The 15,380-nt window shown below is 33.4% G+C and overlaps 2 protein-coding genes and 1 pseudogene across 3 annotated transcripts; 2 read left to right on the top strand and 1 right to left on the bottom strand.

The window, feature by feature from the left end:
- The first annotated feature begins 2 nt into the window (after window positions 1-2).
- On the top strand, window positions 3-3,218 carry LOC120345402 (protein FAM3C-like). The gene has a single exon (XM_039414834.2). The coding sequence runs from the start codon at window positions 25-27 to the stop codon at window positions 811-813; it is 789 nt and encodes a 262-aa protein (XP_039270768.1). The 5' UTR covers window positions 3-24; the 3' UTR covers window positions 814-3,218.
- Window positions 3,152-6,965, top strand: LOC120345403 (protein FAM3C pseudogene; annotated as a pseudogene). Its single transcript, XR_013477545.1, has 2 exons — window positions 3,152-3,284; window positions 3,908-6,965. The product of XR_013477545.1 is annotated as a protein FAM3C pseudogene (transcript).
- A 2,179-nt stretch (window positions 6,966-9,144) lies between these two features.
- On the bottom strand, window positions 9,145-14,398 carry LOC120345455 (myogenesis-regulating glycosidase-like). Its single transcript, XM_039414908.2, has 3 exons — window positions 14,070-14,398; window positions 13,743-13,824; window positions 9,145-13,386 (listed from the first exon to the last, which is right to left on the bottom strand). The coding sequence occupies exons 1-3, from the start codon at window positions 14,158-14,160 to the stop codon at window positions 11,109-11,111; spliced, it is 2,451 nt and encodes an 816-aa protein (XP_039270842.2). The 5' UTR covers window positions 14,161-14,398; the 3' UTR covers window positions 9,145-11,108.
- Window positions 14,399-15,380: the final 982 nt, after the last annotated feature.

The following is a 15,380-nucleotide window of genomic DNA, read 5'->3' as shown; positions in this document are numbered from 1 at the left end:
AGATTTTGTCGTAATTTTTAAACTATGGCAAGAGGTGCAGGCGTGATTCGTGTTTTACTGATAATATTTGTTTTGGGATTATCATGGTACACGATACAACTGTATGCAAATTTACTGGGATTTACAAAATCCTCAGACGTAGAAGAAAAAAAGGAAGAACCAATTAAAAAGGAGGTTCAAATTGCCGATAAGAAAGTAGAAGACCCAGATTTGTTGATTGATAATGCAATTATAAAAGCAGCGGAAGAGCAATGGGATGATACCGAAAAAAAAGTTCAAGTGCCTAAGGAATTAACACAATTTAAATGTGAAATGACAACAGGATGTTCAGATTCAGAGTTCACTTTTCGCATTGCTACTGGTGCTGCCAATGTCATCGGCCCTTCAATTTGTTTTAATGGAAAATGGGTAATGAAAAATGCTTTGAACAATGTTGACAGGGGAATGAATATTGCTGTCGTTAACGGAAAAAATGGGGAGACTATAAGGCAAGGAGTATTTGACTTATATGGTAAAGATAGCACTGAAGTAAAGGAATTTGTTAAAAAGGTTGAAGAAGATGAACTAGTTCTTATCACCACATATGATGATGCAGCATTTAAGCTTGACGATGAAGCAAGGGGATTATTTAAGGATCTCGGAAGCGAAAAAGCTAATACACTTGCCTTTAGAGACAACTGGGTATTTGTAGGAGGCAAAAAACTAAAACATCCATCTGATTTCGAACAAATTATGGTGAATGATAAAAATAAAAACAAATTTGGTGATTGGCCTGAAGCAATATCACTTGAAGGCTGTATACCTAAGTTATAAAACCGAAATAAAGTATAATGTAATACAAATTATTATAAAATAATCATAGTAAGTCACCAAATATATCTGAATGTTTCCTGACACAACAATCATTCATTACAAATCTCTGACAAAGGAAAATCGCTCACTGAAGAAGACAATATTGGAGAGAGTAGTGTATGTGAAGAAAAGCCTAAAACAATTTGGATGTGTTCTATTGCATGGATAATTTCATGTAGGTCTATTACCTTTATAAGTATGCAGTGTTTATTTTCATAGAGAACCGAATTTCTTTGTTGTAATATTGTTTGGAATTCAAAAATTATCTTATAAGTTGTAACAATTAGCAAAAACTATAATCTTATTTTTCAAATTTAGTGTCCTCCACTTTTGACCTGTAAACTCATTTTTATCAATTTCAGTTTCTGTCATTATCTAAAATATGATGTGATTCGACTGGCACTGAACTGTTGTTTATCCTTTCTCAGTGGAAGATCTGATTATTAATAACCAACTGTACAATTTTATTCTTGTTGTTTCTATTATATTACCATAATTATTTTCGCTTGAAGTAAAACTACAATTGAACCTGTTATTTATTCGTGTTTGCTGAACGACGTGATAATCCAGATCTCAATAACTGTCTGCATTATTTTGTGGAATACTTGTTGTAATCCCTACTGCAGTTAATGTCTGGAGTTTGAAGCAATTTCAAAGTGTTATATTTCGTGAATATCTTTAGCTAGTTGAATTTTAAAATAAATGCTGAAATCAATTATATACAGGTACATGCGGGAGTAATCCAAACGATTTAATTTTTTTAATCTTGTATTCAATTTCTCAGTGATATTCACTGCAATATTTTTTTTATCTCTGTGGCAGTCTTTATGACAAAATATTATATTGTGCTGTAGTAGAGGTACAAGTAGATTTCCATTGCGATAGATTTGAATAATTTGGAACCTTATTAATCAATCTGGTCTTCTGTAAAATGTGAATGTATTCATGATTCGATTGTACAAGTACCGGTAACTGTTTTCATTCAAAATTCTTTTTAATATGAGCTCTTCCGATTTAATTTATTATAAATATTATTATTATTTTTTTGTTCATATGTGTAAATTTCCTGATAAGTATATATATATATCTACATTTAAACCTTTTGCCTGGCAAGTTAGTAAAGCAGAATTCTGAATGTGATAATTTTGTTTATTTCAAATTGATACATATATGTAGTCTGGTTCATTCAACATCCAGTGATATCAGAGATTGATACTGTCAAAAAAATTTAAGATTTTAATAACGTTGATGACAGTTCATTTTTCCATGGAATTTGTAAAATAATGTTTTTTCAAAGTTTGAAATAAAGGAAGTTCCTGAAAGACAAAATTTGGGGATATAAAACCATTCAGATGAGATCCTTGTTTCTTACTATGCTCTTAGTTCAGTTTCATAGATTACATTTTTCCACTGTTGCTTTTCACTACTATTTGTATACCTGTGCTTTCAATGTACCTGTCTGTACCTTTGTTTCAATCAAAGGAAATCGTAACTTTTTTACAATTGTATTGTCGTTTTCAATTTCTATTGCATCATTTCAGCTTTCCATATTTACTTTTATTGAGATGTATGCATTTTATTTATCTTAGTTTATCTGCTGCTATTTACGACAATATCTCAATAATGTAAACTGCAGGTTTAGAATATGGAAGTGATAAAATGTAGTTCGGAAGTTTACTAAAATGATTGCAATAGAAATACTTTTTTCCAGTGAACAAAATTGACAGCCATGACAGGGGATGACTGAAGCCAAACAATTTAGTATGCCAAATTTTGTGGAAAAATAATTTTGAATATGGAATTGAAAATGCGGTTCTAGATTGGTTTTCTTTTTTATTCATTATATTCAAAATTATAATTGTCCCCCATTTGGTGAATTTACTGGTAAATGTTTATATTTTAGTTGTTTAGAACATCCATGGCTAATATTGTTCATTGATTATACCCAATATTCTTTGATATAATTTAGCTTGTTTCGATTTTATTAGCTTACAATATGCAGTTAACATTTTATTATGTTTATTTTGACAAAATGTTAGGATACAAAATTGTTGTTATTTTTTCTACCCATATTAGGGCGTGAGAAGTCTAACTGATTAAATAATTATCTCGCTAGTCACTTTGACTTGTCCTATTTATTTGAACATTAATTTTCTCACTGATTGTGGCTTTTGCTGAAATTAACTTCTGAAAGTTTGGCATTCATGGTGTCGTATTTGACTGGTGTGTTATTTTTCTCAAGCCCAATACTGACAACTTGATTGTATTCTGTAGTAAATGTACCTTATTATACTTAGTAATTTTATTAACTTTACTGTTTTCTTTGGAGCATGTAAACAAAATTTAAACTTTTTATTTATATCAGATGATATTTCGATAAATATTATTTTTAAATTCAACGAATAATGCAAGTTGAAAAGTAGCTAGAAACGGTAAGTGCAAAGTTGTTTTTTGATATTCAGCATGCCTGTGATTGATTTCAAGGGATTAGTATGCATTGTGCTTCTGCTGTTTTACTTTTTCTTTTCTGATACAAAATATGAATAGAAGGGCAGAAGGGTGCGAAGTTGATTTTTTTAGGATATTTGCTCAAAACAAGGTCACTAGAACTCACTCAGAAATTAAAAAGAATGATCTGTGAGCGAAGCTTAGGCAACACTCAAATGATTATTGTTTAATAATTAATTCAAGGTGTGATACTTTTAGTACAGGTGGGCCAGATACAAGTAACAGGTTGAAACCGCGGTCTGCACCTTATTTAACATAGGCTTTCTGGTAGTTACAAGCTCAAAATTTTGGTTAATGATATTAAGACATGCGTTGTTCATTTTGCACAAGCCAAAGGGAATAGTCACTTTGGCACAAGCTAGCATTTAGCATGCAGGTTGCACACTCCTTCCTGGTTTAATCAGTTTATATTATGTATCAATTATTATTAAATTTTATAAAGCTTTGGATATACATGCTTTATTATGTGTATGGTGGTGACTGTGATATGCTGGAACTCAAAATAAAACCTTAATACTCAAAATATATTTGCACTTTTTCAATTTAGGTTAACGATGAGAGCTTCCAACATTTTGAAGTTGCTTCTTGTTGCTGGTGCAATTCTCGCAGTAGCATACACTGTGAATACATATATACACATTGTTAATAAACTCACTGCCAGCGAAATCATAGAGGAGGATGTGCAAGAGGTTCTAGAAGCCAGACAGGGAGAAAAAGCTGTCGAAATAAATTATGAAAAGAAAGAATCTCCTAAGAAGATTAATCGAGAACCTCCCCAACTTCCAGAAGTACAAATGGCAAACCAGGTATGTGATATGAAAATCAAATGTAATGCAGAAAAGGAACTACCTGTTCAAATAGTCAGTGGTGCTGCCAATATCATCGGTCCATCCATTTGTGTTGGCGGTACATGGATCCTAAGTAATTCAAAGGGAAATGTTAATCGTGGATTGAATGTTGCTGTCATTGATGGAAGAACTGGAGCAATGTTGAGAACTAAGGTTTTTGATTTATATGAAGTTGATAGTACAGAATTTGAAACTTTTCTCAATGAACTTGATGAAAATGAAGTCATTATTATGACAACTTATGATGATGCAACTCAGCGTTTGAAAGATAGTACAAAAGATATGTTAGCAAAATTAGGCAGCACGGAATGTAAAACATTGGGTTTTCGGGATAATTGGATATTTGTAGCAGGTAAAAAACTTGACAAAGTTTTTGAAAAGTATATTCGCAGTGAAAAAGATAAAAACAAATATGGGAATTGGCCTGCTGCTATCACACTAGAAGAATGTATTCCAATGTTGTAAGTGTAACATCAATATAGTATAGACAACTATTTTTCTGTCTTCCCTTTAGTTCAAGGGTGTGCAACCTGGGAGCAAAATGCGGCCTGCAGAGAAGTGCCAATTTTGAATGATGTGTGGCCTGGGAAAAGAGTTTTTACTTTGGTAATTCCCTTTCGTTGCAAAGCTTATACCCGAGTCCAATTTATTCTCTACGCCTATATGACTTTACAGTGCCCTAATAAGGCATATCATAAAATCAATAACCAACATTTTGTGCTTGCAACTACTAGAAAGCCTATGTTAAAGAAAGGTGCGGCCCACGGTTCCACCCAGTTATATCAAGCGGGCCCCTTATGTAATAAAGTTTGCACACCCCTGCTTTAGTTGCATTTTTTCTTCATATATGTGAATTGTTGAAAAATCGCTTCAAGTATCATATCATGATTATTTAACATAACACTTAGAATAAATCTAGTCGTATATCTACTGTAGCCTGCTATTTTATGACAATTATTCATATTGCATATTGGACTATTCATACATGAATGGAACCACTGTTTTGAACTTTCTGTCAAATACTTACAAAAAAGAATTTTTTAACTATTGCCCGAAATACTGTTGTTATGAGGGTCTGCTACATTTGAAGGGCCAGTTAATTTCTGGTCGGACATGGCACTAATTTGTTGCGCCCTGGGTGAGATGATGGCATGGGACTTAAATCTGTGATGCAAGCAGATCGAGGCCCGCTGGAATGAATAAATATCAATTCCTGTCCATTTAAATACCCTACAGCAGACTCTTGTACTGAGTCTTTATTGAAATGAAGGTGTCTTTTATTTACATTTCATGCTACTGTTTATAAAAAGTGTTGTTATGTGACAGTGAACAATGTCTCACAAACCTCACCTCAGATGTGGCGATTGGTCAATTTTTTTCATATTGTCCATATTCTGCATTAACCTGCCAGTACATTTTATCTGAATTTTATCAATTTTTCGAAATCTTAGGAGTAAGAAAACACATGTCAAACTATATAAATACCAGAAAAACAATTTTGAATGGGAGTTTTATCATAAAAATTTTATTGCTTGTGCCTTTTGTAATTTTATTTTATAACTTTTGTCAAATCGATAAGAATTGTGCTGACTAAATTATTATGCAAGAAATTTATTAAGTTGATATGCAACAACTGTGGGACATTTCAAATAGAAGTGGTATTTAATAACCAATTCAGTAACTTGAAATTCATTAGTGAAATTTAGAGAATTAGATGTCCATATATTGCTAAATGAGAGACAATCTGTAAGGAATTGAAGTACAATTTTGATGGAGCAGAATGAAACAATCCTGTTGTCTCATATTATTATCAAAAAAGGATTAATCACTGTATTGATTATCCTCCCATCATGCAGCATATTACTTTTCTGATCTTTACACAGCAGTTAATATTATACTTAATAAATGTTTTATTTTTTAAAAGTCATCATCAGCTACCGCTCTTATCAAATGCTATTTATTGATCAACTTATGAATACATATGAAATTTTGTATCATACTAGAGTTTTATTACTTCTTGCTCATTTATTTCTTCTTGCTCATTTATGCATACTATAACTAATATCGGTACTTAACCCTACACCATACAACGGCTTATTGTCTGCCATGGAACGGGCAACAGATCTGTGTTCAGTCCAAAGTTTTAGTTGTAATCCATGCCCACTAGAACGGAGACGATAACGCTAAATTTTATCTTATCAGAGATAATTGTAAAGTTAGAATTAGGTATGCAAATCAATATTCCAATAATAAAAAATGTAATCTGGACAATAAGTAATGAAAAAGTGTCAGCAGTTGCACATAAAATTTTCTTTATATTACCCTTAAAATCAATAGTACAGTTGGTATTTTTATTAAAACTTGTAAATAAAGCGGACATGAGTTGCTTTTTTGTTTTTTATATTAGTTATCAGGCCATACTATGTACAATGCATTTCATATTTCTATTGCCAAAGCTTATTTTGCACTGATTTGTGTTTCTTTTCCGTCCATTGTAGCTATGTCCTAATAAAGTACTGTAATATTATTTAACTAATACATATATCATTACTCATTTTCCCTTTTATTATTAGTGTTTCTCATGTCAATTCTTCCATTTCAGTAACAATATATAACAATTGGTTTGAATATGATTCAAAAGACATTGTGAGTCGATTTTGAATATATGTGTATGATATGCCCACCTTAGACAGAGCACTTCGGTTTTAGAACGTCACATATCTTTGAAATTTGTGTAATAAATTCATATATAATACATACATATACTCTTTGTTTGTTATAGCTGTTAGCAGAGATCAATCACACCTGAAGAGTTATTTATAATGAGCTGCTGAGAAAGCTGTTCGAAAAATCATGCTCTTTCTGCTGAAACTTAAACAGCGAACCAGCTAGACCACTGGTTCCCAACCACAGTGCCAATGTGCCGCGAAATGATTTTGGTGTGCTACGGAGAGATTTCATTTTTGAATTTATTTCGAGTTATTCCAATTTCCAATCCCTTCAATTACGTGAAATGACCCCACGGCTCTTGCTAACAGAAACGACAAAATTGAGGAGTCGTATTTGGGTATTAGTTCAACACCGTTTCGTAAAATTGAAAATGTCAAACAAGGTACCCAATTTAACCAGGGAATTATTATTTGACTAGCATTATTGCCGATTTATTGGATCGTTATTTAAACTCAAAATAACATTCAGGATTCAAGCAATAACTCTGTCGGGTTTTTATACACTATTTAATAGGAAAATAAAACACGCAGAAAGGAAAAGTAAAATCATAAGAAAGTCAACTATATCGTCTTCTTAGATATCCGCATTCCGGCGTCAGAAATGGTAATATTGTCAGCTTAAAATAGGAAAAGGTAATTTACAAACGGTGGGGAGAAAGATCAAAGCCGGCGCAAAAGATAAAAATCGGAATAAAATACCTAATTCACTCCTTACTAGCTGTTTTTAACACATGTCGCCTATGTGAACGCTTAGTTCTCCCAGGAATATAAAGCCACACTTCGACGTTCGCCGTTGTGTAATAATTTGTCAGAAATAGCTCACCAACATTAGAATGTTTAGCGTTCTGGATGCGTGTTGTATATATAATAAAAATACCCGATATTTGACAATTCGTTAAAAATATTCGAATCGATGAATATATTCTATTTTGCCCTCCCTTGCGATCACGCCAGTAGTTCAAACACTGATGTAATGAAATTCATGAAAACCGTCTTGAAATTTAGTAAATTGCACGACTTGACGAAAGCGTGGTGGAATTGACGATTATTTCATATCTCTAACACAAAAACGTTTACCTTTTTTGAATAGTTTCTGCGGTCTGAAAAGTCGAATTAGTGTTTCGACATAATAAATGCTATGATATTTGCCATTAACATATGCCCGGGCCTTGCACGAAATTCACAACGTGAAAAGATACGTCCAGCGGTTTATAACAACTTTAAATCAATTTGTTGTTTTTTAGCGATACAGTTAATTAAATTAAATACAGTTTGTTTGCCATTTTCATTTCTCGCAAGTGCCGACAATAACACTATTAAATGATTTTGGCAGTGGGAGAAACATATTATATTGTAACAAAAAAGAAATACCGTAGGTACAAAAGTGAATGCCTGTGTTAATAATAAGGGCGTAACGTGGAAAGGCGAGCAAAACCCAAAGTGACTATAAAGTTTATAGTCACTTTGGCAAAACCGGAGCGCGTGATCGGCGGGGCGTTTAAAGACCACGTGTAACCCGTGCGGCCGCGGATCTTTTACAAAAATGTGAGGTGCTCCAAAGGCGCTCTTGTGTACATTGTTGTAAGAAAACAGTTATAATATCGGGATATCATACTTTTCGGGAATGAATATCATACTTTTCGGGAATGATATTTTTTTTGAAGCGGGAACAACACGTGTTTAAATATAGACGAAATTATTGGGGCCCCTCTCGCCTGCGTTAAGAGTATGTATCTCACAAAGAGTTGGGAGCATGTCTCCTTCACATTCGTCCCGCATTACAGCAGTAGTAAAGAGGCTCCGGCCATAACAGTCCTACTGACATTCACTATTATTATTATATCTATACCTGTTACTAAACACAGGGTATGTTGTATCTAATTGAATAAAATTCCCTTTATCTGATCTCCTTTGTTTATTATTAATAACAAACTGGCTTTATCAGTAGGAGTGTTCATGTTTTGTTATAGATGTGCCGAGAATATTTAAAGTGCTCAATAGTGGGCCGCGATATGTAAAAGGGTTGGGAACCACTGAGGAGGAAAACGACAACTTTTTTCAAGGAAAAGCAAGATCACACGCAGAAAGAGGGAGATCGAAGCCATCATCGAACACTAAGTGCAAAAAGCTATTGCGTGTGACTAACGATGTGTATTCGACCACAGCGCTTGCTTCACAACCCAACATTGAAAATTATGAGATTGAGATTGTTCCATCGCGTACCATGTAATTGTAAATATCTCTGAAAACTATTTTTCATTGCACAACAAAAACGGTATAACTTGACATTATTTGAAATATGATAAAAGAGAACAGTATGGCAAAATTCAGAATGCAATCAAATAGGATATCATACCTAAGACTAGACGGGCTTCCGTGGTTGATTTAATTTTGAAATATATACCGGTAATCACTAAACTAAAACAGAACAAATAGAGCTGTCATTCACAGAAGGGACGTTTACAGAAATTAATTTTCCATGTGTATATTATGAAAATGTGATTGTAAAATAAATACATATAAATATTGAACCCTATGTAGATTACTAACTGACATTATCCATAATTAGACTCTCTAATTTCATATATTGTTCATCCACGTGTGCTCGGACAATAATATGCTATACATGTATTTTGGTACAATGTTAGAAACATTAAAAATTCAAAGCAATATGTTCTCAGCAATAATTGACAAAATATAATGAAATCACTAGAGTCAAGAAAAGAAATGCAAAAATTCAGGCAGTCATAAAAATAGCAAGATATAATCAATTTTTATACTTATAGATGTCATGGTTAGTAATAGGCAGTCAAAAAAATGGCAAGATGCTGATCAATTTTAGAATGCTCGCTTTTAATGTGCTCATACCTATCATGGTTGATCGTAACTAGATGATTTAGCAAAGAAATATAAGATAATGCTGTTATATGATAAAGAAAATATTAGACGTGTTCCATGGGCCTTGTGAATGCACCAGAAAATTTTTTCAAATGAAAAATTTTCTTCAATCTAAAATAAAAAAAATCAAATATTTTTCATTTTATAAAATTTCATTTAGAAAAAATTATCTTGGCCTAAATCAACCCTATAAGCGGCATTTTCAAATGCATTAATTTGATGCCACAAATACCAGCCAATCAATATTGTATACAAATGCAGTGACATCATGCCTCACAATCGTTTTTTTTTAAGATAGTTGTGTATTGGAAGACATTTACAGAACAAAAAAAACAGACACATTCAAAGCAATAACAAAAGTTGTTGGTCACATCAAATAATATTTAATACAAATTTACAAATGTAAATGTTTTGCATCAATACTTCACACAGGAATAAACTAAGAAAATACAGAAAAAAAAATCATAATTTAACTAGAGGGATTAATTTTTAGCTTGGGTAGAGTGCCAAATACAGGATCATTGAATATTTGTTATTGAAGTAAACTTATTCCAAGGAAATGAAATTTTACAAAATAAAATTTTCTCAGATTAAAAAAAATCCCAAAAGCAGCACTAACAATAATTAATATAATAGAATGCTTTATCACTTGAAATGAAAATAGTTGAATTGTTTCAGTTAAATCAGGGGGCAGTTTGGATATTTTTGGCATTGAAAATAGGATTACATATTGGGTAAATGGAACTATATTCATCAAACTGCTTGGAAAGGAAAACATATTGCAGTAGACCATCAGGATACTATCATCTTATACTATTTCAAAGAAAAATTGTTGAAAAAAAACAATAAATAACAAGCATACTGCACTTTATAAATATGTTAAATATATTACACATGTTATTTGCTTCAGAGTTGTATGTGGTATCATTTACAACAGGATGTATTGAATTGCACAAAAGAAGGAAATGTGTTGGCATGATACCGGCATATGTGATTCATCATTTCCATATGTACATATGATCGGTATAAACTGGCATGCTTTTGTGATAATATATATTTATGCTGCTATCAAAAATAGAATGTAATTTTAATTAGGTAATGAGTTTGTTTTACCTGTAATCAACTATGGGCCAATACTCAATTAAGATACACCATCCATGGCAAATAATTTGATAAAGAATGAATTTTATATTTAGGGAAATGCAATATAAATTATTGGGATATTCGATTGTATTACAAATATCTGTGACAACATTTATAACACTGAGCAGGGTTAAATTTTACGTACAAATATTAGAATGTCATCTAAATCAACTCTGTAATCACTAAGCCAAAGTCTACCATCTGAACCTATTTTGCTTCCTGGTTTATTCAATTCCGTCCACTGGCCAGCAGGAAAATATACAGATCTAGAACGTTGCCCCATTTGCAATACTGGCGCAAACATTATATTTTCACCAATCATGAATTGATCTTGGATTTTATAAATTCTTTCAATTTCAAATTTGCCTTCAGAAACTGGTGGAACATTAGCAGCCATCCATAAAGGGGAGATGATAGGTATTGAGCCACCTTTATCTGCATCTTGCATGGCAGCTTCCAGTGCTGATCCGACAACTGGACCATGCCTGATATTCATGCACTTTTTAACCATACTGGTAAGCCTGGTAAAATTCACTCCAGCTTTACTTAGGGCATCAAAATCCCAGGGCATATGAGCAACAGGAAAAAAAGATACAAGTTGGATCCATCTAATAAAACCATCTTCTAAATCAGCTGGTCCCATCATGCTCACTTCTGCCAAGCGAAAGGGTAGATTTGGAATGAAAAAGGGATAACCAGCCAATCCGGATGCTAATGCCAACTTCATAGTAGATTCTAAACCATCTACTGCTTTAAGCATAACGATCTGGCGATCCCCTTGCGATGAAAATGCAACATCAGTGACTGTGCAAGTCCCAATTTGTCGTCCGACATTCGTATATAATGTAGAATAAAAACTTGGGTTATGCAATGGATTATGCAAACTATATTGTGCTGGGAGCCATGAGGCTTGTCCAAAAAATAAGTGAATATAATCTATTTTGAATTTTGTTTTAAAAAAATCGACATGTTTTGCAAACCATCCATTAGTTTCAGGGTTTGTGAAATCAACAATACCGGGATAAATACGATTTCCAAACATTGGAACATTTGTTAGCACAGGAGCCTCTTTTGTCTGACTTTTGACGAGAAAATCTTTATAAACTGCTTTTTGGAAATTATCAGAATTAAAATTTACAAAGGGTGAAACTGGCAGCATTACTTTAAATCCCATACCATGCATTGAATTAATGACAGTCATTGTGTTTATGTTGGAATCATTACGTAATTCGAAATCTCCAATTGCAGTGAATATGTCACTCATGTTACATAATATTCCTGTTCCACCAATCTCCTTTATGTGATTCAACTCTTTTTCAACATTATCTTTGTTAAAAACAATGTTCCACAAAGGACGTTTGAATAGAAAAGAGCAAGATTCTGTCAATTTTTTCTTTTCTGTCATAAGATGAGAAGGCTCCTGGCCAGATTCAAAATAAACGCCATCATTAACCACATTTGAAAGTTTACCTTGAGTAACTGAAAGATCTGGTTTTAAAAGAGTAGAAGTTGCCTTCTCATAAAGTTCTTTTGTATTCTCTGCTGCGCAAACAACATACGTCAGATTGGATGTTCGTTCTTTCACATCAGAATGTGCCAATAAATGATGGCTGTCATCGTCCCTTGTTTTCAGACACAATTTTGATCGGGTAGCGTTATGACATAAATAGCTACAAGCAAGAAGAGGATCATGTAATGATGCTTTCACTAGTAATGCTTGTGATGACATCCAAAGTGGTTCTACAACTGTGCCACCCATATCTTTATGTGCTTTTTCAGTGGCACCGACTTGACTTCCAGTAACATAATGAGAACATGTCTTAACACATGATGAATCTTGAATTTGAGGCCAGAGAACATAATTTTGAGTATCAAACCAGACATTTTGTCCGATTATTTCACCATTATCAACACTGTCTAGATATATACAATCTTCAGGTATGTTATTATGCTTGTAAGACCATGAAACCTTTAAGCACTGAAGAGCATCACTCGGTGACGAAGAAATCGGAATTTTCACCGAAATAATGCTCAATGTGGTATTATGTTCAGGCCATCTCAAGCACATACCAGACATAGTTGCTGGATCTTCGTTACAGTTATACGCTTGGTCATATTCAATTGAAGGAAAATAATCTCCTGCAATTGAGATTTCCATTTTAATATTCTTCATGTGGTCTAAAATTTTCAGAGACCTGTCATGTAAACACAGTTGTGCAAGACCATAGGGTCCATCCCCAATGCTGATAGTCTTTGGGCGATTATTGTAGAAATGTAAAATAAGAATCATGCCGATTATTATAATGGAGCCACATAATGTAACAATAAACTTCAACTTGCAACTTGTGGAATGCGTTGTTTTGACATTAACACCATTCATCCTCTCCATACTCACTCGCATTGAATATCTGAAAGAAAAATTTGATTTTTGAATTTGATATTACTCACAAAGATTCTTCAAATTTCCAAGTTAAGTTAGACATCGCAGAGTAGTTTAGTAAACCAAGTATTGCATTCATGAGATATAACACAAATCTTGATGTTAATAGATGATTACACCTTCATTTATTATCTTAGCTGAAATAAAACCTTTAACATAAGGAAGCCAGGACAGGCTGGAACAAAATGCCAAATACATAATTATACATAGCAGACAAATTTTCAAACAATATTTATTTTCAATACTTTCAAGCTAATATTCCAATAATACACATGAGCTGCTATCGCTGTAATAAGAATATCAAATGCTGAATAGGATACTTACTTTGTTTCAGTATTCTCATCTGGTTTATCCCTGCCATTGACATCATCCCTGTAAACCAAATCATCCACAGTGTCATCATCATCTGTGAATCAAATATTGTGTTAAAACAAGTAAGAACAGCTCATGAACGTGCGCCTACAGACCTATGTATTAGTTAGTAGTTTAAAGTAAGCAGCTAGATTTCTAAATAATCCTGTTTTCATCTTCCACACAGTGCAATAAAGTGATTTAAAAAATATATAACTTATGGGCCTCAGTTTACCTAAGATAGAATTCCAAAAATCCTAAAAAAAACATTTTGATGAGAAGAATGTACGGTAACTTCACCTGCAATTAATCCAACTTCTTGTTGGTCGTAACTTGGCTTGGAAGCAAAACGGGCATATCCATTATTCTTTCGTGGGCTGTTATTATTCATGATTCATACTATGAAGTCGTGAGTTATCGCTTCAGAAGAAAACACAAGTCTATGCTATGACTGAATGACACCAACGCGAATACGTTACAACCATAGCCAAACCGGTCTTACTACTTACTGAATACAGCGCAAAACACCGCAAACAGGCTATAACTCGGGAAAATTCCCTGCCTCCAAGAGTGCCGCTTAGTGAGCAAAATGGGATATAAACACCAGATCGTAATCTAAGCTGAGAATATGACATACCGTACAATGTATGAAACCGCTCTCTATGTCTCATTGCAATATTTTTGGCGCTTATTTTGAGGATGTTTTGTCAAGTTTGTACCTCAGTTCCCCATCCTCTTATAAATCACTATTTTGTATCGTGTAAGTATTATAAACAGATACACAACTATTCCCGGACAGTAAACTTATTTCGGACCTCGAAAAGTATGCGCACCAAGATGGCGCACAACCTGAATATAGTATGTGTGTACCGGTTAAAATTCAGGTTGTGCGACATCTTGGTGCGCATACTCCTGGAGCCCACCTATTTCAGTATTGCCACTAAGAACTACTGACAACTGAATTTAGCGTTGTTGGACTACGTCACTACAGGTTAGGATAAATTTTTCACATTTTCCTTTGAGAAAACAAACGCCAAAGCGACTTGATAATATGGCGCTGTTGCCTCTCGGTCTGTTACAACTCCAATTCGATATACTGTATATATAATTGTAATATAATGTGGATTACAAGAAGATTGAGGTAAGATATATAAACAGTCCATGAACTAGAATAACTTTTATACCTGGTACTATCTTTGTGTGCCCAATCATGAAATGCTAGTATAATACAAATGACGGGGAATGACATCATTCATCATTCATCAGTCGTCGCGCTATCATTTTCTCTCTTTTTTTTCCTATTCTAGACTGTTTCAATTTAATGTCGCTGTGTTTTATTTGTCACAAAGTCCGTGATTGTTTTTCAAAGAAAGACAGATTGATTGCGTCGTTGTTTAAATTGGGTTGTTACCAGCTGTACTCCATGGGAGAGCGAGTCATGCAGGATGCGAATATTTTGTTTGATCGGAGCATAAACTATGATCTGAGCGTAGCCTACATTGTGGGTTAATTACGCATTTGTATTTTTATCTCCAAGAGTTCTCATAAACTGAAAATCAAAATGTTTATTTAGAATGAATAATGATTTGTTCTTCCTACAAACCCATGCTA

Source organism: Styela clava, chromosome 8 (assembly GCF_964204865.1).
Source record: "Styela clava chromosome 8, kaStyClav1.hap1.2, whole genome shotgun sequence".
Taxonomy (NCBI): domain Eukaryota; kingdom Metazoa; phylum Chordata; class Ascidiacea; order Stolidobranchia; family Styelidae; genus Styela; species Styela clava.
The sequence above is the reverse complement of the archived record's forward strand: the minus strand, read 5'-3'. Positions and strand labels throughout refer to the sequence as shown.

What these genes read in the sequence shown, in the direction of transcription:
- LOC120345402 (XM_039414834.2), top strand. Translation starts at nt 25, where the DNA reads ATGGCAAGAGGTGCAGGCGTGATTCGTGTTTTACTGATAATATTTGTT.
- LOC120345455 (XM_039414908.2), bottom strand. Translation starts at nt 14,160, where the DNA reads ATGAATAATAACAGCCCACGAAAGAATAATGGATATGCCCGTTTTGCT. An exon ending in AGAAGTTGGATTAATTGCAG is followed by an intron (nt 13,825 to 14,069) that starts GTGAAGTTACCG and finishes TTTGATTCACAG; the next exon opens with ATGATGATGACACTGTGGAT. An exon ending in GATGAGAATACTGAAACAAA is followed by an intron (nt 13,387 to 13,742) that starts GTAAGTATCCTA and finishes TTTTTCTTTCAG; the next exon opens with ATATTCAATGCGAGTGAGTA.